Source organism: Berghia stephanieae, chromosome 2, assembly GCF_034508935.2.
Source record: "Berghia stephanieae isolate SIO BIC M18660-M18661 chromosome 2, UCSD_Bste_1.3, whole genome shotgun sequence".
Classification (NCBI taxonomy): Eukaryota; Metazoa; Mollusca; class Gastropoda; order Nudibranchia; family Aeolidiidae; genus Berghia; species Berghia stephanieae.
This window is the reverse complement of record NC_088361.1, coordinates 93,883,804-93,905,691: the sequence shown is the minus strand read 5'-3', so window position 1 is coordinate 93,905,691 and position 21,888 is coordinate 93,883,804. Positions and strand designations below refer to the sequence as shown.

The 21,888-nt window shown below is 35.4% G+C and overlaps 1 protein-coding gene across 1 annotated transcript in view; it reads left to right on the top strand.

The window, feature by feature from the left end:
* Positions 1-3,083: 3,083 nt before the first annotated feature.
* The window catches only part of LOC144965900 (uncharacterized), a gene marked incomplete in the record, with an annotated part of 63,636 nt that continues 44,831 nt past the window's right edge, over positions 3,084-21,888 (top strand). Inside the window, 1 exon segment of the mRNA XM_078901727.1 lies at positions 3,084-3,323. Within this exon segment, the coding sequence (XP_078757853.1) occupies positions 3,215-3,323 (109 nt within the window).

Sequence of the window (21,888 nt, the reverse complement as noted above, 5' to 3'; positions counted from 1 at the left end):
TAATAATATATAATATAATAATAATAATAATAATAATAATAATAATAATAATAATAATAATAAATAATAATAATAATAACAATAATAATAATAATTATAATAATAATAATAATAATAATAATAATAATAATAATAATAATAATAATAATAATAATAATAATAATAATAATAATAATAATAATAATAATAATAATAATAATAATAATAATAATAATAATGACGATGATGATGATAATGATAGAAATAATAATATTAGTAATAAAATTAATAATTGTAATATTCAATCCCCCGGGAGGTAATTGTTGTTAGGTCGCGGCTCTTTAAAAAAAGGAAACACAGCCCACGCATATGTAAAATCTCTCTCTCTCTCTCTCTCTCTCTCTCTCTCTCTCTCTCTCTCTCTCTCTCTCTCTCTCTCTCTCTCTCTCCCAACTTCCCAAGTCGATAGATATTAACAGCGATTCATTTGATAGGTAGATCTAAATAACTCAGTTTGGAAGGATTTTTTAAAGGTATCAAAGATCTGACAGTTCTTTGTATAAGTAGTTAATGGGTTCCACATAGCTGGAGCAGAAAAAGCATAAGAGAATTTAGTTTTAGGGATTTTTCTTTCAAATGACACTGAAGTTAGAAGACCCGAGGAAGCGACTTGGAATATGGACAGTAAAAAGTGATTTTAAGTAACCCGGAACCGTGTTGTTAAGACATTTAAAGGCAAGACACGCTAGTTTATAATCAACTCTCCTCTCCACAGGCAGCCAATGAAGGTATTCCAAAACGGGAGTTATATGGTAAATTTTTTTTGTCTGGGTGACAATTCGTGCTGTCCTGTTTTGTAACAACTGCAGTCTTGGGACCAAGTTCTTTGGAAGCCAGTAGAGAAGGGAGTTGCTATAGTCTAGCCTGCTAACAAAAAGTGAATTAATGAGCATCTTACAAGTTTCTTCATCTACAAGATTGCGGATATGACTAAGTAAAATGCAGATTTTGACAGAGTTTTGTTATATGATATTGCATATTCAAAATTTCATTTAAATAAAAACCAAGATTTTTTTCAATCGAAGATTTGGAATGCCAGAGTCACAAATCAAAAGTTCTTCTGTTAGAATGGTCTTTCCTCGTTTTATAAAAACGATAAATTCAGTTTCATCATCAATGAATTTTACCTTTTTTTTTTTAGTCATCCAGAGTTTGATGTGAGAGACGCAGTTAAAGATGTTTGTCTTGTTTGAAATTCAGTTGGAGGAAGAAATTGGGAAGTATAGCTGTGTATCATCGGCGTAAAGATGATGACTGATGCTGTAGGATTGAATGATGCTAGTAAGAGGTGTGGTGTAGACAGTGAACAGAAACAGACCCAAAACTAACCCCTGCTGCACGCCAAAATTAAGTGTCATGGTTGTCGAAGATACTCCATTTATGCGCACTCGTTGCCTTCGATTCTTCAAGCAATTAGAAAACCACGTAAGTGCTGTGCCGGTGACTCCAAAAGAATCTTCTATTCGGTCTAAGAGTATATTGTGGTCGACTGTATCGAATGCCGCACTTAAATCTAAGAGGAGTAGTGCAACATTGCTACTGTGTCAAGGGGACAAGGTTTGGGTGGTGAGGCTAGGATGATTTTTCTTTCTTACTTCATCAAATGATGCATTTTTAAAAATACACAAATTTGAGATAAATAAATGTGGGAGTGTAACACAGTCCGAATTTTCCTGGTTGGTTTTAACAGCCGCATAATTGTCTAATTTATTTCTAATACGTTTAAATATATCTTACGCGGGCTTTTATGTCGAGTTCATGGTGAAACTGTATGATACTTCTCCAAAACGGCACAACTTTGCATAATTTGCCCAACATTGACGAGAGAGTCAAAATATCATAGTTGTAGGATGGTCCAGTCTCATGTTGTGTCAAAAAAAAAAAACAAAAAAAACCGCCATCTACATTTCAATCTCTTCTTCTTTTAGAGCAAGAGCTTCAGTCTCTGACCGAATTTTATTGTTCAGGGATTCACGAAACTGTGTTGTACTTTACTGTATCCAGTTATTGTGTTAGATTGTTCCATAGTCATAAAGTTGATGTGAACATGGGTGTTTGTATGTGATTGAGGAGTAAAAACTAGAACGATCTTTTTGATATATTTTTCTTTTGGTCTTTAAAAAAAAAAACAACTTATGGAGTCAAAAATCGAATGATTGAAATGTTTATTAGTCTAGTTTAAACAAAATATACGATAACTGACGTAATTTTCAAAGGTATATATACACTGTAAGTTGATTGAATAACCCGGGACTCATACTATAAGATTAAAGCTTTTTTTTTTTTAAAAAGGCACCCATGTCCATGTGAACTTACTAACTCAGGTCACGAAGACCCATGTCAATAGTTTGACAGTCATAGCAACAATAGGTCACGCGATAAGAATGAAGCATCAATTGATGTCGGTATCGAACAATTACTTTTCCCAATTTGAATTTACCAAGCAAATGTATCGAATACTACCCGGCAATGTCTTATCTATTTTGGAAACAAATGACCCATGAACTCAAGTGAACTTTGAACTTGAACTTCTGTCTATTCCATTCATTCAATGAATATTTCTGGTCCCTTGCTATTTAAATTTACTCAGTCAAGAAAGTGAATATCCATAAAGCACTGGATAAGTCAAAGATGACAATTTGAAGTGTCATAAGGAATTTAGATATGAAACCCCCTCTAACCCCTCCAACATAAGGGTATGAACTTTTGATACAATAACAACAGTATTAATGCGATATTCTCATAAGAAGCAAAAATAGTACGGAAGTGAGGGGTGAAAACAGAAAAGTCGGAAGTACGAGGGCGAAGGTAAACGCTGAGGGAACCCAAAGTATGAGACATCGCTATCGATCGGTTTTATGATGCTAGCGAGTGGGCTTGCTGCACACTTTCTTTGTGAGAAGTAATTCAGATGGAGTATTCGTTGACTCTCTTTGATTTAATTAATTTTACTCGGAAAAAAGTTTCTAAGATGTGATTTGGGTCATGAAATGACGCTGCGAAGATCAGAAATGTTTTTCATTTCAATTTCAAAATCAAAAAAAGTCAGTAACGACAATGACCTAAAGTTGAAGAATCGCTGTACTATTATTTCTGTCATAAAAACTAAGTTTATTTCGTCTTATTCATAGATGATTCGAGAGTCTACTGTGTGAGGCGCCGTAAAACACAACCAATGGAAGGATATATCATTAATTCATTGATAATTGTGTTCCTTTTGAAATCAATGGGATGTAAGTCGAACGACTTTGGACATATCAATCAGGATGTAAACATTAGAAAAGGTAAGTTTTATTTATTAATTTAGAGTCTATTGGGCCATGTATTGCTGTTGTTTTTTTCTATTTATTGTTTGGTAAGAAAGGGGGGTTGTATTCCGTCGACTACCGGCTAGTAGTGTTGAAGTTAAATTTAAAATGTGTATCTAGAATAGTGTGACACAACTTATACGTGACTTGTTACTTGTTCACTACAACTACAACTACACGAGAAGCTTAAAAGTTGCAGTGAAAGTTAAAAAGAATTGACGTTGATGTTTTTAAAATGATTCTTGCAATTTCTATTTAACCTCCAAGATCTCAGATCCAGAGAGGACATATAATTCATAATTATAATTATAATCAACAAAGGAAACATCTCTACTAATTGTAAGGAGGCCTTCCGTAAGTTCCTTTAGGTAGCATCTTATTTTTACTGTAGGTCAGGCGTTAATATTTAGTAGTATTTTTAAAAACTCTTGACCTTGAAAACCTTGGTAGGTTTGATTAAGTGATTAAGTGAAAGTTTAAAATATCCTACTATGACTATGACCATTGTTAATAATACTGGCTAAAGTTAGTACTCTCACTCCCTCGTTCTCTCCCCCCCCCCCCTCTCTCTCTCTCTCTCTCTCTCTCTATCTATCTATCTATCTATCTCTCTCTCCCTCTCCCCCGGCCCCCAGTTAGTAAATTGTCAACTATTTACTATTAATTGCCACTGACTGATGTTGTTGCACACATCTTTTATGATTTGAATTGTTCCCATATTATGATGATGTGCAGTATATTTTCCTTTAAGATGAAGGAAATCCTACTTTTTTAAAAATAAATCTATCGGGCATTATTTCTACATGGCAGGGATTTGCCACTTCGTTTTTTTGTTTGTTTTCCCGCCCACTGAATCTGAAGTTTGGATCTGAAAACAACAGTAGGTTTTGTTTTGATATGATTTTAATGGAATTCGAGAAGACGAAAGTTTAAAAGTTTAAAACATTTTCTGGCAAATGTAGACTCAAACCTTTCCACAACGAATGAATGATTGTAAGAAAGAGACGAGATTTGTATGTATGCCCGCAAAGCGAGGCTCAACTGAAATCACCGCATGTACCTGAAGAGTTCAATTTGGCTCCTCTCCCTCCAATTCTAATTCTGATAATGACTGTAAGTAAAGAACCTTTTTATGAACGTTGGGAGTCCCTGACGATGGTTTGAGTTTTTGCTGAACATTTGAGAGCACAAAATGAAAAAAAAAAAAGGAAAAAGTGTGATTAATTCAAATTTCAAGTTGAGTAGTAATGGTTTGATAATCATGCAATTTGCATTATACGACAAAATATTTTGCAGGTCTGGTAATTAAATGATTTATGGACTTGTGATGTTCAATATTTTTGTACTCATTTTACACCCAAATACATTGAGAAATGACAAGCCTTCTCCAAAGACTATTTTGCTCCTCACAGCACCTACAGTTAGGATATATTATTATCATATTATGTGTAGTTTAACTTTGTGGGAGATCAGGAAAAGTCATCAATTTCATTGGCAAGTCAAATCCAATGTGAATGATAAGGGATGATATGGATGACATTATTGAATGTTACTTGAGCTTGGATTTTTAACCACAGCTTTTTTTTAACAGTACAGTTTCCTCTAAATGTGCTTTCAAGAAGTTCCAGACCAACAGTAACACTAACGTGTAGAATGAAACATAACGTCTGTGCTGTAAGACATTATTGCATATTTTTTTTTAATGACAGAGGCAGCACTGTTAATGACAAAGTCCTTATTTAACACCTGACTGCAGTGAGAGGATGTTAGTAAAGAGCCTTTTTTGATGACTCAACTTTGTGCCTCCCACAGCGAGACATGATCCAAAAACCCTCAGGTCCTAAGCAAGTGTCATACCTCAAGATCACAATGCCTCATAAAGTAGTGTGAAAGCGGTAGTAATGAAGCAAATGTTTGTTTGATGAAGGATGTCATTTCTTGAGTCTTTTGTGACTATGTAGTCTTATAGTATGACACTCGACACACCCACACACAAAAAAACACATTAGCTTTTATATAGCGCAATATCCACTTAACATGCTCAAAGCACTTTACAAAGGAACCAACAGTAACACATAACTTGTAGAATTCTCTAGTAACTTGTAGAACATGACATGTTGTTAATGGCCATGTTCTCATTTTACATCTGAGTACAGTGAGACAATATGAGAAGGGAGTCTTTTACAAGGACTAAACTATGCGCTGAGGTGACTGATCCGAAAGCAAGTATCATACCAAAAGACCACATAGCTACAGATACAACATTTTTACGAGCGTGTATGACATGAGAATAAGAATATTTTTCAATTTTCTCTGAGATGCGTATGTTAACCCTTCTTGGGTATCATTAGAACCAAAGTTTTTCCACCGTAGAAAAAACATTTGTGTCAAACAGAATATCAAATCCTTGCTATGATAATTCTTCGTTAAACAGGTTTTCTATCATTAAAATTTTATTTTAGGGATAAGAATGACTACTCTGATTATTGTGTCAGTTACCAGTGGAATGGAAGTGATCTTTATTCAGGTTTTCGTCCAACGGAGTCATAGACAATTTGGTTATTTCAATGTATACACGCTGCCTTGTGTATATGGCAGTTGTAAACATGCCCTTGGGTCAAGCTGAACAAAATGACTTATTGTGATGTTGGGATATTTAGAAAATTGGGAACTGTTGTTATCATTATTATTATTATTATTATTATTATTATTATTATTATTATTATTATTATTATTATTATTATTATTATTATTATTATTATTATTGTGTAGGCTGTATGTTATTTTAGAAGAGCATTGTGGCCAATGATTCGAGAACATGGAAACATAATATAGATCGTCCCCATCAGGTGAATGCATTTGCAACAATCTCAGTCCCTTGATTGGTGATCTTAAAATAATTATAATAATAATAATAACAATAATGTGTAGTGTAATCATGATAATAATAATAATAATAATGTGTCATCGTGATAAAAATAATTATAATGCGTAATCATGATTTTGATAATAATAATAATAATAATAATAATAATTTTGTGTAATCATGATGATAATGATAATAATAGTAGTAATAATGACCAGCATGGGGCTATAATTGCAGTGTTATGCCTCGATGTTTTTATCTATGCATGTTTTTGTAAGATTTGTTCAATCATAGAAATCATTGGGTCCCTTTAAATATAGAAGGAACGAAATTGACGTCGCTCAATTCTTTGCTATTGTTTTTAAACAGCCATTTTGGTGGGGAGTTTTTTCTCACTAAATTATATCAATCAGACTTTAAGTGTTTAAGGATACACATAGATTTGTGTGTCGATGTGTTGTGTCTGGCTGGCATGTGATGTGAGTATTTTGCCTAAACGCACAGCATCAAGAGTTTTCATTGGTCTTCTTCTCCTGCTCATCCAAGACGGGAATATTATTTACTATTACTGTCGAAATGGGTGGTGTTCCTGACCTCCCATAGTGGGCAGGGAGGTACTTACTGTGTCTCCTTTCCTCAATATCTGTTTTCCAACTTGCTTTCTGTCTTTGTCTTGGAATGAGATTACTTGGTTCTGTCCTGGCCCTGGCTAGGAGGGAAACAGTCAAATGTATAATTAGTTTTGGGAGATGATATTTTTTCTCCTTTTAAATCATCTCTCTGTTATACTGTATTATTTTTTCTTTTACACATATATGATTTGTAAACAATTGAGTGTCTCTTGGCGGGTACCTGTGCTTGTATCCCGACGAGACATTTAGTGATCTCAAAGTACAAATGGTGTGCTCTTGGAATCTGCATCAGTTCCCTATTCAAACCAATTCCCCTTTGTCCTGCTTATTCTTGGGTGCTTTAATTGTAAATCTAGGACTTTATACTATCCCATATTCTTGGCGCTGTTATGACCGTAATGTGTCGCAAGCGCCGTAAAACCATTAAAAACAACCAAACAAAACATATTACTGTGCACGCAAATAATATTATATTCAAAGGCTTTGTGTGTGTGTGTGTGTGTGTGTGTGTGTGTGTGTGTGTGTGTGTGTTTGTGTGAATGAGTGCGAAGTTATTTTATTCCCTATTGTTACGTCTTCATTTTTATACAAATAAAAGAATTGTTTTCTTTCCAATTCATTAATCTGTTGCCGATACAAAACCGATTAATCCCTCCTACCCCCACCCCACCCCCTTCCACACATACACACATATAATTAAGTAAGAACAGACCTTGTGAAGGTAGAAAAAAACAAAACACTCTTGGATGTTTTTACAAGATAATTTGTTTTAGTTCCCTTTTTTATCAACCTATCCAGCTATGCAGTGCGGCTTTTATCTTTATTTCTCTCCCCGTTTATGTAAACCTTATCTTATATGTTTCTTCATTCTTTCCCTCTTTCTTCTTATTGAAATCCCTGTGTTGTCTTTTATCGTCTGGATTTCTATATTATTTCCCTCATCTTCTTGAAAGCTGGTTTGTTTTACCTTGCCTTTTTTTTATTTTTTTATTTTTTTTTTTTGGTTTATGTCGAACATATTTTAATTTAATAAATTATTTGCTGTTTTCTATTTTGGGTTTTAATAGTGTAGTTTATCATAAAATGAAATTCCGTTTTTCGTCTACTGGGGGGGAGGTTCTTTAGGGTCTGTCTCTTAAGACCGCATAGTATCACACCGGACTTGATTTAACATTAATAATAATAATAAACTCTTACAGAGCGCATGGCATCCTCAACAATGAGGCTCTTGGCGCTTAAATTACTTCAAAACATTGTTGTAATGGACAATATTTTGCGTTGTTTTGTGGTTTGTGAGAGTATTTCCACTACAAGAGCCCATAACAATTCGGCTCTTCACACCTGCAAGTAAGTATACGTCTATAGTAACCCTTTTGCGTAGCAACGGAACTATTTATCAGAACGTATGTAACCTTTTGTACTTTGTATATATATATATATATATATATATATATATATATATATATATATATATATATATATATATATATATATATATATATATATATATATATATATATCTTTATCTTTTTGCCGTATTCTGGAAAAGAAAATATATAATAAATACATCTTTAACATTTTGGCCAGATTACTCTTTCAATTGTCGACAAGTTTTGTGGCCACATTTAAAAAAAAAAAAAAGCAAATCGGGTTTATATTTTGATTTGTTTATGTTTTGTGAACGGCGGCGTCGCTTGGTTGTGGTTTGTGCGAATTGTGGTCATATGATATGGATGACACTCGGCCTCTTGTCTGCAGTTTCCCGGTTCAAGCCCAGCTGCAGACTGCTCAAAGTCAAGTCCATGGAAATTAGAAAATTATATTACTTTATATTTTCTCACCGCTTCCTCAAACACCGTTATTAACCCTACTGTTTTTTTTTTTTTGTTTTTTTTTTGTTTGTTTTGTTTTGTTGTTTTTTAATGCATTCAGTTTAAAGCCGCGTATACATATACGCAGGTCTGACATCCGAACCCACTTATGGGCCTAGATTTACATTGTTGTAATGGACAATATTTTGCCTCCATTTTTGAGATTTTTATTTCATACAGCAATGAACCCATAAGAAATTGGGTTATCAGACCTGAAAATAAGTGCACGTCGTTTTAAAGTAGAAAAAAAAAAAGAAATCAAAAGATTCGAAAACGAGGCTAGCGGAAGCTAACGTACTCGTAATCCCACTCGGCTTTTGATCTGTCCCCACCCCACGAATAAGTAAAAGCTTTTTGCACGAACCAGCTGCGAAATTAATACCACCCGTGACGAGAAAGTAATGTGTTTTTTTGAAGATTTATGCTTTCATAATGATGGATATTCTATTTCTCTGTCGTGGAGCACGCGAATTACCACGGGACTCGGCCCCTTTAATGAAAGAGGGAATAGAAAAGTGCCCCCCCCCCCCTTCCCCTTCTCCCAACTGACATTTTAATACAGCGGGTTCGTTTTTTCTTATTCTTCTTCTTTTCCACCCCCTCCTCCTTCCTTCTCTTCCTCCTCGTCATCATTAGTATCATCGCTACAACTATCACCGTTTTCCCCCTCCTTCTTTCTTTCTTTCTTCTTCTTCTTCTTCTTCTTCTTCTTCTTCTTCTTCTTCTTCTTCTTCTTCTTCTTCTTCTTCTTCTTCTTCTTCTTCCTCTTCTTCTTCTTCCTCTTCTTCTTCTTCTTCTTCTTTCTTCTTCTTCTTCTTTCTTCTTCTTTTCTTCTTCTTCTTCTTCTTCTTCTTCTTCTTCTTCTTCTTCTTCTTCTTCTTCTTCTTCTTCTTCTTCTTCTTCTTCTTCTTCTTCTTCTTCTTCTTCTTCTTCTTCTTCTTCTTCTTCTTCTTCTTCTTCTTCTTCTCTCTTCTTCTCTTCTCTCTACTACTACTACTACTACTACTACTACTACTACTACTACTACTACTACTACTACTACTACTACTACTACTACTACTACTACACTACTACTACTACTACTACCTACTACTACTACTACTACTACTACTACTACTACTACTACTACTACTACTACTACTACTACACTACACTCTTCTTCTTCTTTGTTTCCCCCCCCCCCCCCCCCCGCCATCTTCTTCTTTCTCTCTCTCTCTCTCTCTCTCTCTCTCTCTCTCTCTCTCTCTCTCTCTCTCTCTCTCTCTCCCCCCCCCCCCCCCTAATTATGTCATGATCATCTGTACCTCTAACGAAATCACCAACCACCCTATTGGTCATGGCACTTTGCTCATACTGGTGCCACCAAGTCTCAATCGGCACAGCAGTTCAGTGAATTCCTGCCTTGGCTGGCTGGCTGGGACGGAAAGGTTTTCCGTAGATTGAAAAGCTGGTACCGTTTGGACATCGTCCAATGTCTGCAATCATTACAATGTTATTTTTCTTCATTCTCAGCCGTTCCGTTGAGCGAATCAATAGGTTCTTATTGGTGCTGGCGTGGTAAAGATAACAAGGAGTGTAGCGTGTGGTTTTCAATGATGGGCACTGAGTTTTTTTCTTTCTTTTTTTTTTTTCTTCTGTTTTCTTTCCTGAAAGGGGGGGGGGGGGGGGGTAATATAAATGTTTGTGTGTGTGTGCGTGACGGAGAGAGGGGGGTACTTTACACATACACACACTCACACACACACACACACAGAGAGAGAGAGAGAGATTCAATAAAACCAGCCCGACACCTTGGTTAAAACAAATATTTGAACCAAACAGCCCACGGGTTACTTAATAATTGTTGACAGAAAAGACAAATTCAACCTCTATCTTTCTCCTTCTCTCTCCCCCCCCCCCCCTCTCTCTCTCATTTGTCTCTTTAATTCTCTCTCTCTCTCTCTCTCTCTCTCTCTCTCTCTCTCTCTCTCTCTCTCTCTCTCTCTGTGTGTGTGTGTGTGTGTGTGTGTGTGTGTATAAAGAGTAACATTTACCAGAGAGGGATATTGAAGTTTACGGGAGGATGGTTTGAGTGGATTCAATACTGTCAAGTTTAGCGGTATGTTTTCTCTCTCTGTGTAATTTACCTTTTGACTTTCCTAGTCTTATAATTGACAGGTTGAGTTGAGACACTTTATTATTATTATTTTTTTTTTCCAATATCCCTGCTCCTTTCCCAATCTTTTCTTTTGTCAGTTCGTCGTGTCTCTCGTTGTTTTTTGAGTCTGTTTGCTCTGTGGAAATCGAATTGAAGCTTCAATTTAATAACCGAAGGCAGATAATATAAACGTTTCGGGTTTCCCCTATATCGACAAATCACGATGGATGAAAGACGAATGAGAGTTATGGGAATGCCTCTGTTAAGTTGTTATATTTTGATAAAGGGGAAACCTGAAAATTCCACATTATCTGTCTTCATGTGTTAGACTGAACCTCCAATTCAATTTCCGATTGTTAGCTATTTCTTCGAGCTTCAAGTAGCAACATTTTTATTGTCCGCTATGTATACATAACATTAAAATACTCGCAGGTATAGTGTTGATATAAAATTATGTGTAAATGGTCAGTCTGTTTGCATTTGTTACGTAAGTCGAAGATAAAGAATACAGGGTAGAAAAGATAATTAAGAAAATTTCTCACCAACCGTTTCATTGTGGTATTATGTCGGGGTGAATGAAATGACTAAATGCTTGAAGTGTTACGTTTTTATCACTTTATAAAACATGTCAACTTAACACGAATGTAAATTACAAGGTGAAGTTGAATGTAAGCTTCAATTTAATAAACGAAAACAGATCATGTGGACGTTTCGGGTTTCCCCTTTATCAACAAAGCAAGATGAATTAAACACTACAGACGAATGAAATAATATATTCTTTGAAGCTTACATTGTTATTAATTTCTTCAAGCAGCAACATTTGCTTAATACGAATGTAGTATTCTGGACTTTACATTAATTTTTTAGCAGCAAAATTATCCTGACATAGTACCGTTTTGAGATGTTGGGTCGCATTTAAATTACTCATTTTCGCGCGCTTTACCTCTGCTCCATTTATATTATATCCTCTGCCTGACATGAGAACAGCATCCCATTTCAACCAGTGCCAGCTATTATTTGTTATGTGTCTTTTGTGTACCTTATCCGTGAAAAGAGAGCATTGGTCACCCCCTAAAGACAGGTATTCATTCTCATCTCGTGTTTGTTTAGTGCAATGAATGCTGTTTGTAAAGACACACACATTGCTGAAGTCATCCATATTTCTTTTGCATTGACTGTGACCACGTTTAGCATCGCTTGACTTTTTGTTTCAAGACCGTAGTGCGCCAATGTTACAGCTGCATTGACGACTCAGTCATAATTTATTACATATACCTCCAAGGAAAGATTCCGTATTTTTTTGTTTTGTTTTGTTTTGTTTTTATTTATTTATTTTTTTTTTAATTTTTTAATATGGCATTCAGGTGATTCAATAATATGTGAACGCTTCATATTGTGTTAAATAGAAGTGTGCACATTTTAGGTATTTGTACAGGGCGATTCGGTTCACATTTCATATGCAATATATTACGTTCAATAGACGTGTGAACATTTTAGGTATTTGTACAGGGCGATTCGGTTCACATTTCATATGCAATATATTACGGACAATAGACGTGTGAACATTTTAGGTATTTGTACAGGGCGATTCGGTTCATATTTCATATGCAATATATTACGGACAATAGACGTGTGATATTATGGTTTGACTTGAAAAGGGTGGTTCAGTAAAATTTGAACACTTCACGTGCACTATGTTTGCATTCAATAGGAATGTGTGCGGTTTAGGTTTGACTTGTGTGGTACAGGTTGATTCTGTAAATGTGAACACTTTATGTGCACAACACTGCGTTCAATACAAGTGTGCACACATTAGGTTTGACTTGTATTTTAATAGTGCCACGCGATAATGATCTGCATTGAGTCCCATATGAATGATGTTCGCATTTTATTGTATCACCCTGTATTTAACCAAAAAAAAAAAAAAAAAAGCATCGCCAATCTATTTTTATTTATTGTAGAAGCATCTGAGGATGATAGTGGTGATGGTGATACTGATGATGATGATAATGAATATTGGACTGCAAATGACACAGAGGGTGATTCAATAAAATGTAATTACTTTACTTTATATGTGTACTATATTATGTTCAATTGAGGTGTTCATATTTTTTGGTTTAACTTGTATTTTAATGATGTGCATAGGCGGTGATCATAATAAAATGCGGCACTGTGGTCTTGTGGCAAGATACTCGCCCTCGTATCGCAAGCCCCGCTCTGAGTTGCGATTGTTGAGTCTTTGGAAAAGGCTTAAATTACATTCTCTCACCGCACTCGATGTAAAATGAGTACCTGGCCGTTAACATCGTTGTCTCTGTCGGCATCATGTCTCGTTCTACTTGTTACGTGGGGCTGTTGGCTTTGTAGAGCGGTATGCGCCCATTTAGTGAATATTACGCTATATCAATGCTCATTTTAAAAATTCATATAATGTTCGCCATTTTATCTTATTACCATGCATTACGTGCCTCACCTGTTGTAAGGGCAATCAATATTATATCCATTCAATAGCGATTTTTAAAAAAAAATCATAATAAAAAATAAATAAAAGGTATGAAAATCCCAATATTTTGATCAATATTTTCTTTCATATTTGCTCTATTCCATTTGAGATCTGGATTTTAAAATCCAACGAGCACACATGCTACAATGGTGATGATGAAGATGATGATGATATGCTTCAGTAACTGATAATGATTAATAGCGAGAGACAGCGTGCCCTCCAGGCTCGGCAGCGGCATCACGTCGTTTGTCGTTGTGTTCTGTCGTCAATATCGATTCGTTAATGCATTAGTCATCATCATCATCCATCGTGAATCTGTTGTTAGTCGTGGTAACTGGCAACACGCGCGACACCGGGATGTTGACACACCGCCATTTTCTATATATTGATGTACGTAGGTCGATGTGTACCTATTTGCAGGTCTGATAATCAAATTGGAAATCTCAAAAAAATACGCAAAATATTGTTCATTACAACAATGTTAAACCAGGCCCATAAGTGGGTTCGGATGTCAGACCTGCATATATGTACACGTCGACGGAGGTACTTTGTTTGATATGATGATCATGTTGACGATGGTGGTGATTCGTATTTTTATACAAATCTCACATGGTACAGATGAGAGGGAATGGATAAAGAATATTTACAATCTAATTATTTAATTAGTTTAATAACCTTTTTCCAGACTCCTGCGGAAATAAGCTTTCTTTTTTCAGAGACAGTAAACGGGGGGAAAAAATGAAGTGAGGTTTCATAGAAAATTATAATTAAAGAAAATAAAGAAGTCGGATATGTTTGAGCCCGAGACTTCTAAGAAATCTCAGGTGATTTTTTTTTTCTCTCGACAAGTAGAGGGCCATTTAAATTAGTTGATGTCGTCACCAGAATGTAAAAAAAAAGCGTTTTACTTGTTAGGTGCAGATATTTTCCCCCACTCTCTACATCTTTTATATTCTCCACGTCGCTTTTGATCTATTCTTTGATCCTTTTCATCGTATCAATTTTTTCATTATCAGCTTAAATGTAAGAAGATGACCAGAGATGTTTTCTCTTTATATCTAATAATAATAGAATATTAATAATAATGATAATAATAATGATAATAATAATAATAATAATAATAATAATAATAATAATAATAATAATAATAATAATAATAATAATAATAATAATAATAATAATAATAATAATAATAATGAGAATGATGAAGCTGATGATACAATGCGGAAGGGGAGTGGGCAAAAGTAATTTGTTTTTCGATTTACTTTTCTTTGAAGGCATCATCCTGAAAGTAGGGTACTTATATAAGTATGAGGGAACGAACTCAAGGTTGATTAATTTAATCTAATCCCCTGTAATATACTGAAGTATTCTGAAAAGAAAAAAACCAAAAAAATGCACACACGCACACACACACACACACACACACACACACACACACACACACACTTACTCACGCATTAAAAAACAGTTGGCCAGAAAATGTGTCCTTCAAATATCGATCGATTAAAATGACCCTCTTCTTGACAAAAGCTCTCAAACCTGGGGCTTCCATGAAGACTTCTTCATTTAATTCCTAGCTTTGAGAGTTTTTGACGTAGATAAGAGTCATTTTAATTGATCGATGTTTGAAGGACACGTTTTCTGACTAAACGTTTTAGAAAACGTGTTATTTCAGAGTAATGTAAATGTTGCTGCTCGAAGCTCGAAAAATAAATAACAATATGAATGTAAGCTTCAATTTAATTACGAAAACTGGCACGCCACTTCCACATTATCTCATTCATCTGTAGTGTTTCATTCATCCTGTTTGTTGATAAAGGGGAAACCCGAAACGTCCATTTTATCTGTTTTCGTAATTAAATTGAAGCTTACATTCAATTTCATATTGTTATTTATTTCAGAGTACGATACTGTAGTAGTACACGCTTTTATAATGAATGAATGCCATATCAAAACTGTTTTAGATCTCGGAATGCGGTTAGAAATAGAAAAGAGGATCCTCTCCTATACCTGCCCCCCCCCCCCCCCCCCAGCACATACTTCTTTTTTGTCCACCCGGCCCTCTGTGTATAAAACGGAATATTCTCTCATCAACGACGAGACTTTTCACCTCTTTCTGTTAACCTCCCCTCTCTGGCCGATACCATTGGAAATTACAAACTGAACCTTTTCCTTTTCGGGTCAGCGGCGAGCTGCGTCCGAGTGCATTCATGTGTCTGGGGGACTTTGTAACTAGAATACAAAAGGCGGCTTTTTTTGTGCCTTTAATAAAAGAGAGGGCGAAGAAAGGAAAAATAATATCATAACAACTCTTTCCCATTGACCAAAAAATTAATCCGCTTTCAAGATGTTACTACGCGCCTGCGTTGATATTGATTGTGGTCTGTCTGCTCCCTGGATAACGGGCGATTCCTTTTGGGAGGACTGTTAACTGTTTTTTTTCTAGCTGTTTAGCCTCGACCCAAACCTCCCCCCACCCCCTCCCCGTGTTTCCAAGATAGAGATGTTTCCTCGGGTCGGGGAGTTAAATGGTTACATGTTGTTTAGCCCCCGATCCTAGTACTAACCCTCCCCTCCCCGTCTCTATTTTGGAGAAGATATTTTATTATCATTTTTTTCTTTTATTATTATTATTATTATTATTATTATTATTATTATTATTATTATTATTATTATTATTATTATTATTATTATTATTATTATTATTATTATTATTATTATTATTATTTTATTATTAATATTATTAATATTATTATTATTATTTTATTATTAATATTATTAATATTATTATTATTATTATTATTATTATTATTATTATTATTATTATTATTATTATTATTATTATTATTATTATTATTATTATTATTATTATTATTATTATTCATTTAATTATATATTTTTTTAAAAAGGGCGAGGGGGAGTCTTGGCTTTCTGTCATCATATTGGATTTACTAAGTAGGATAAGTGTTATTTAGAGGCCAATCTGTCATACATTTGTTTGCTACGTCTTCGGGCTTATAGGATATTTATTGGCTTTTGACGATGTGCTTATTTGTGTTTTTGTTTTTTTGTAAATCGAATTTATAGGAAATGGAGAGTGTGATTGAGTTAAATTCTATTCTGCAGATCTACTTGTGCAGCTTTGTGGTCTTGCGGTATGACACTCCCCTATGGAGCGATCGCTGGTTCGAATTTTGAGTCCTTGGAAAAGACTCTTTACTCACATTCTATCACCACATTTAGGTATAAAGTAAGTACTTGTTGAAAAATATATAATAACTCCTCACAGGCGGCATGTCTCGTCCTACATATTAATGATGTCGGGAGGGACCATTGTAAAGTGAGCTGAGCATGTGGTGGATATACACTCGAATTAAAACAAACAAACAAAAAAATACGATATATTGGTACACGGGTTGGTAGATGATTGGATTAAATGGATTACTTCTGCGTGGGTGGGTGTTTGTGTGTGTTCGTATGTGTTTGTGTGTGTGTGTGTGTGTGTGAGAGAGAGAGAGAGAGAGAGAGAGAGAGAGAGAGAGAGAGAGCAAGTTGTCGTACGTTTGGGTTGTCTTCGAGCTTTAAAATAATATTGGCTTTTGACGACACGAGTGCTCGTATTTTGTGTCGATCGAACTTCTAGGAAACGGAGAGTCTTCTCTTGATCGATTATTGTGTATCTGTGAAGATACTTGATTGATACATAGAATGATAGGTCGTTGCATTAAACGGATTAATCGACTCTCGCTCTCTCTCTCTCTCTCTCTCTCTCTCTCTCTCTTTCTCTCTCTCTCTCTCTCTCTCTCTCTCTCTCTCTCTCTGTATGTGTGTGTGTGTGTGTGTGTGTGTGTGTGTGCGAGAAGAGACAGAGAGTTGGAAATCCTACAAGTCCCTCTGTGATATGATCCCCTACGTCGTCTATGTACTCTTCCAGTAATATTCTTTAATGTAATAATGTAGGCAGGGTGGTTCAATAAACTGTGAACACTTCATATTAATATTATAAGATTCTTTAACTCCTTCGTTAGGAACAATTTTCCAGTGCCGCTGCCTGGCCTTGAGACGTGCATTTGGTTCCCCAAAACGAAAGGGTACAGTAAAATGCGTTCAATTGAAGTGTGGCACATTTATAAGGTATGAGTTGTATTTTAATTGTGCGGTATAAAATTAATGTGCGTAGATGTTCACATTTTATTGAATCACTCTGCTTATGTGTTGTTATTGTTGCGTACGAATTATCCCAAAGGTCTTGTTATCAAAGAAATCTAGTTGCGTCACACTCGGTGTTTACATTTTATGAACAATAAATTATAATGAAATGCTTTTACGTAACCGCTGGTGCGTAACGACACTGTTAACGATTTCTAAATATCACTAACGTTAGCCCTAACAATAGAATGGAACCATATCGCGGTTTAGAATAATATTGTTATTTCCAATACAGGAAATCGTACAGTGAAATAAAGTACCGTATCTTGAATACTGCTTTCAATTCTGTCTTCGTATTCGTCATTGATGGAGTTTGACTTGCTTCATTCATCAAAAACAAATTAATCGGTTCCGCGTGAAAATCGGATACCCGATATACTTGGATATCCAATAACTCTATCGAATTCCAATCGCTTATTTCCCCTAAATTAAAGGGGATTTCTGTCACTTTGCGCTCGATTACAATACATATTAGTACTGCTCCCTTTTTCTCTCAGCCCCCCATCTCCTCCCCCTCTCCTGCCTTTCAGCCATTTATATTCGCTGCCTCGTCATTGAGGCCTGTTGTTATTGAAAGCTCCTATTCCCCCCCCCCCCCCTCCCTTCCCCCTTCCCATTCACATACTCACACGTCAATGATTATCGATTACCTGTTACTCATTACGGTTCTCTCTGCGATTCATCAAGTAATCATTGCCTCCCCCACATTTCCTTCACTTGTCACCACTACTATTATAGAGAGTATCGTAATATGTGACACGCCGCTTCAAAACGGTATATTATGGTATTGGGATGAATAAGAAGACGAAAAGTGGATTTAACCAGTTAACTGCCGTACTGCGCAAAGACGCTTATTTAAAAATTTGGCCAGAGAACTCGTCCTTCAAATGTCGATCGATTTGAATGACCTACATCTTGGCGAAAACTATCAAACCTGGTACCTCGTGAGACTCCAGGAATGGGAGTTTTTGCCAAGACGAGGGTCATTTAAATCGATCTATATCCGAAGGGCGAGTTTTCCGGCCAAACTTTTAAAGGCGTGTCTTTCTAGATTATGTCAGTTTACTGATTAAAGTTCAAACGATCAGAGATATGACATTTAACTTTTTTAGTTCCTCAATAGTTAATATTTATTCCTCTCTATTTGACGGACCAAAAATGACGGCAAGGTCTTTATGTTCTTGTCTATAAATTCAATTTTCACCATCAACATCGACCCTCTATCATAATACCGTTTTGAGGTGAAGGATCACGTATATTCGCATTACCTGTTACTCATTACAGTGCTCTCGGTGATTCCAATAATCATTATCCCACCACCCACCCACTTCCTTTACTCGCTCTGCCATACTCTGGAAACACAAAGACAAAACTCATTTTTAAAATTTGGCCAGAAAACTCTTCTTTACAATAAAATCGATCGATTAAAATGACCGACCATCATCACATTGTCAAAAACTCTCAAACCTGGGATTTCACGGAAGGCTTTCTTGAAGTCCCAATGTTTGAGGGGTTGTTGACAGGATGGGGGGGGGGGGGGGGGGCGCTTTATCGATAGATGGTTGAAAGGCGATTTTAATTTTTTTTTTTTTTATTTGGCCAAAATTGTAAAAAAAAAGTGTTTTTTCAAGGTAGGACAGCTGCTGATACTACTATTATAAAGAGAATCATAATGATATTACGCCCGCATTACCCAGATAGATTAGTCACCAGTTGCATATTATTGTATTCAGATTAAATAAAATGAGCTTTAAATAATTATCAACATTTATGTATAGCGCCTTTCTGCGGATTCACCATGCTCAATGCGCTTCACTCACAGTGCTTCATTTATTCCCTCAGCGGGTCATATGAAACTATAATATTTCCATTATATAAACTATTAGTCGCCTGTTCGTCGTCCTTTTTGTACTAACACTCTTACATTACCCGTCACTGCCTATAACCAGGTGCTCGTTCACACCTTAGTCGAGTGGGGTAATGTGTGTTAAATGCCTTATCCAAGGACACACGTGGACACAAAAACATCACGATCACTGTCACCCATCCGGCCACTGATCACGTTTAATATTGCTTGACTTTTGTGAGAAGACAAGACACCTTATCTCTGATCCACCGAGCCAGGCTGTTTTGTTTTATAAATATGAGCTTATTTTAAATTCAAGATATGAAGTGAGTAGAAATGTGCCAGAAAACAATAGAGAATAAAAAAATTTTTTCGCGGCGGTGGTGGGGTTTGAACCTGCGACCTTATTGGTACAACTCCGCCTGGCAGGTGAGAGCGTGGCTCTACCGTGTGAGCTATCCACGAACACAAAAATATTCGTTTCAAACCCAAAGTTATTTCTAGATCCCTCTCTCACCCACTTCTTGAGATCGCCGATTCGTTCACCACCATCGCGAAGTAATCTTGACCAGCAGTTAAGCTTAATAGCCAACATTCTCATCACAAACACATAACATAGAAACGATTGAGACACTGAGTATGCTCCGGTGTATGGGGTGAATTTTTAATTCAGAAAAGTGAGTGGAGCAGGCACTTATGTTGGTAACAACAAGATATGAAGTGAGTAGAAAAGTGCCAGAAAACAATAGAGAATAAAAAATTTTTTTCGCGGCGGTGGTGGTGGGGCTTATTTTAAATTTAGATAAACGGGGGATATTCTAGATCAAGAATTTCTTCTTTCCTGTTCTTCTCTTTCTTTTTTAATTTACTTTTAATGAATTAATCAATCGATCAATCCATTAAATGGCTAACGTATATATGTATTTATTCAGACAGTTATATCTTGAATTTAATTTTTTATTTATCTAATTGATCAATTAATTACAATTTGATTATTCCATATTATTTTTCAGTCTATTTGTTTATTTTATTTTTGATAGATTCATTAATTGGTTGATTAATTACTTAATTAATTTAATTATTTTATTTATTTATTTAATAGAATATATTGACGAATGCGAATCTTAATATGTATGTTCACAAAACACTTTTTTAGCTTGAAATATCACAAGAAGCCTCTAGCACTGATAACTGATATTAGATTACTTGAAAGGGTCTTATTCGATGACTCAATTCATACACAACTCAAACTTCTGTCGGAGCAGAAGATCTCTAGAAATCTGACGTGTCCTAAGAAGCTATAATTATCTATTCCCCAAATGATAATGATATAGTTTTTCTCAAGCTGTGCTGAAATGAGTGGTTTCTGTTGTCAATTGTGTGGAAAGTGTTATTGAAGGTATTGGCTAGCAAAAGCTTTCGTACATTGATTGTCTTGTCACGTTATGTTGAATTTTGTCGACCCATTATTTATTCTTAATGGTCGGTAAATTATCCCTTTATCGTTCGTTGTTACTCTGGACATCCCACTTATACAGGTTTAACCGGTAAAAATAGAATGAAGATGGCGTCACTCTGGTCTTTGTTATTGTTTTTTGCCATCCACGTTTATGAGTAATTCTCACTAAACTTTTTATTCAGACTATAAGCGTTCAAGGTTACGCAGAGTTTTGTGTGATTGTCCGTTATACTTCCGGATGGCAATGTTGTGAGCTTCTTAGCCAAGTGCATTCTATCTATATACTGAGCTAGGTGCAGGCATTATCAAGTCTGATAAGAGAACCCAATTCTAGGGCTTGATTTGACAATTATGTTATTGGAGATTATTTTACGTAGGTTTGGGGGTATTCCAATCTCAACGAAGTGACCACGACAATTTGGATTATCAGTGAATATCAGACACCGCAAATAAGTTTACGTTAGTTTGATAGAGTTCCCATTACATATAATGAGATCAAAATGATTTGACTTATCAGACTTGAAAGCAAGTACACGATCGGATCGGTACGATAGATTTTTATTTTTCATTTTTACTTGACAAAGCCGGAAAAAAAACGGCTTTTTGAAATCTTCTGTCAATCAGGGTTTTATTTGTAGTTAAGTCTGATGATTCGTTATTTGTTTTGTATTTTGCTGGGTTTTTTTTTTTTTTTTTTTTTTTTTTTTTTTTTTTTTTTTTGGTTTGGTTTTTTTTTTTTTTTTTTTTTTTTTTGGGGGGGGGGGGGGGGGGGGGGGGGTTGTTTTTCTGTTTTTTTCTTTGGGTTTTGGTAGAGACTTAAATTGTTGTTGTTGTTGTTGTTGTTGTTGTGTGTGTGTGTGTGTGTAGGGAGGGGGAGCGGGTAGTATTGTTTTTAATTTAATTTAACTTTTTAATTTTTTTTATTTTTGAAAAGATGAAATTGTTAGTTGTTTAAAAAGAAACAATTGAAGGAGAAGGGGGATGGGGTGGTATTTGGACACTAATCCTTTAAAAT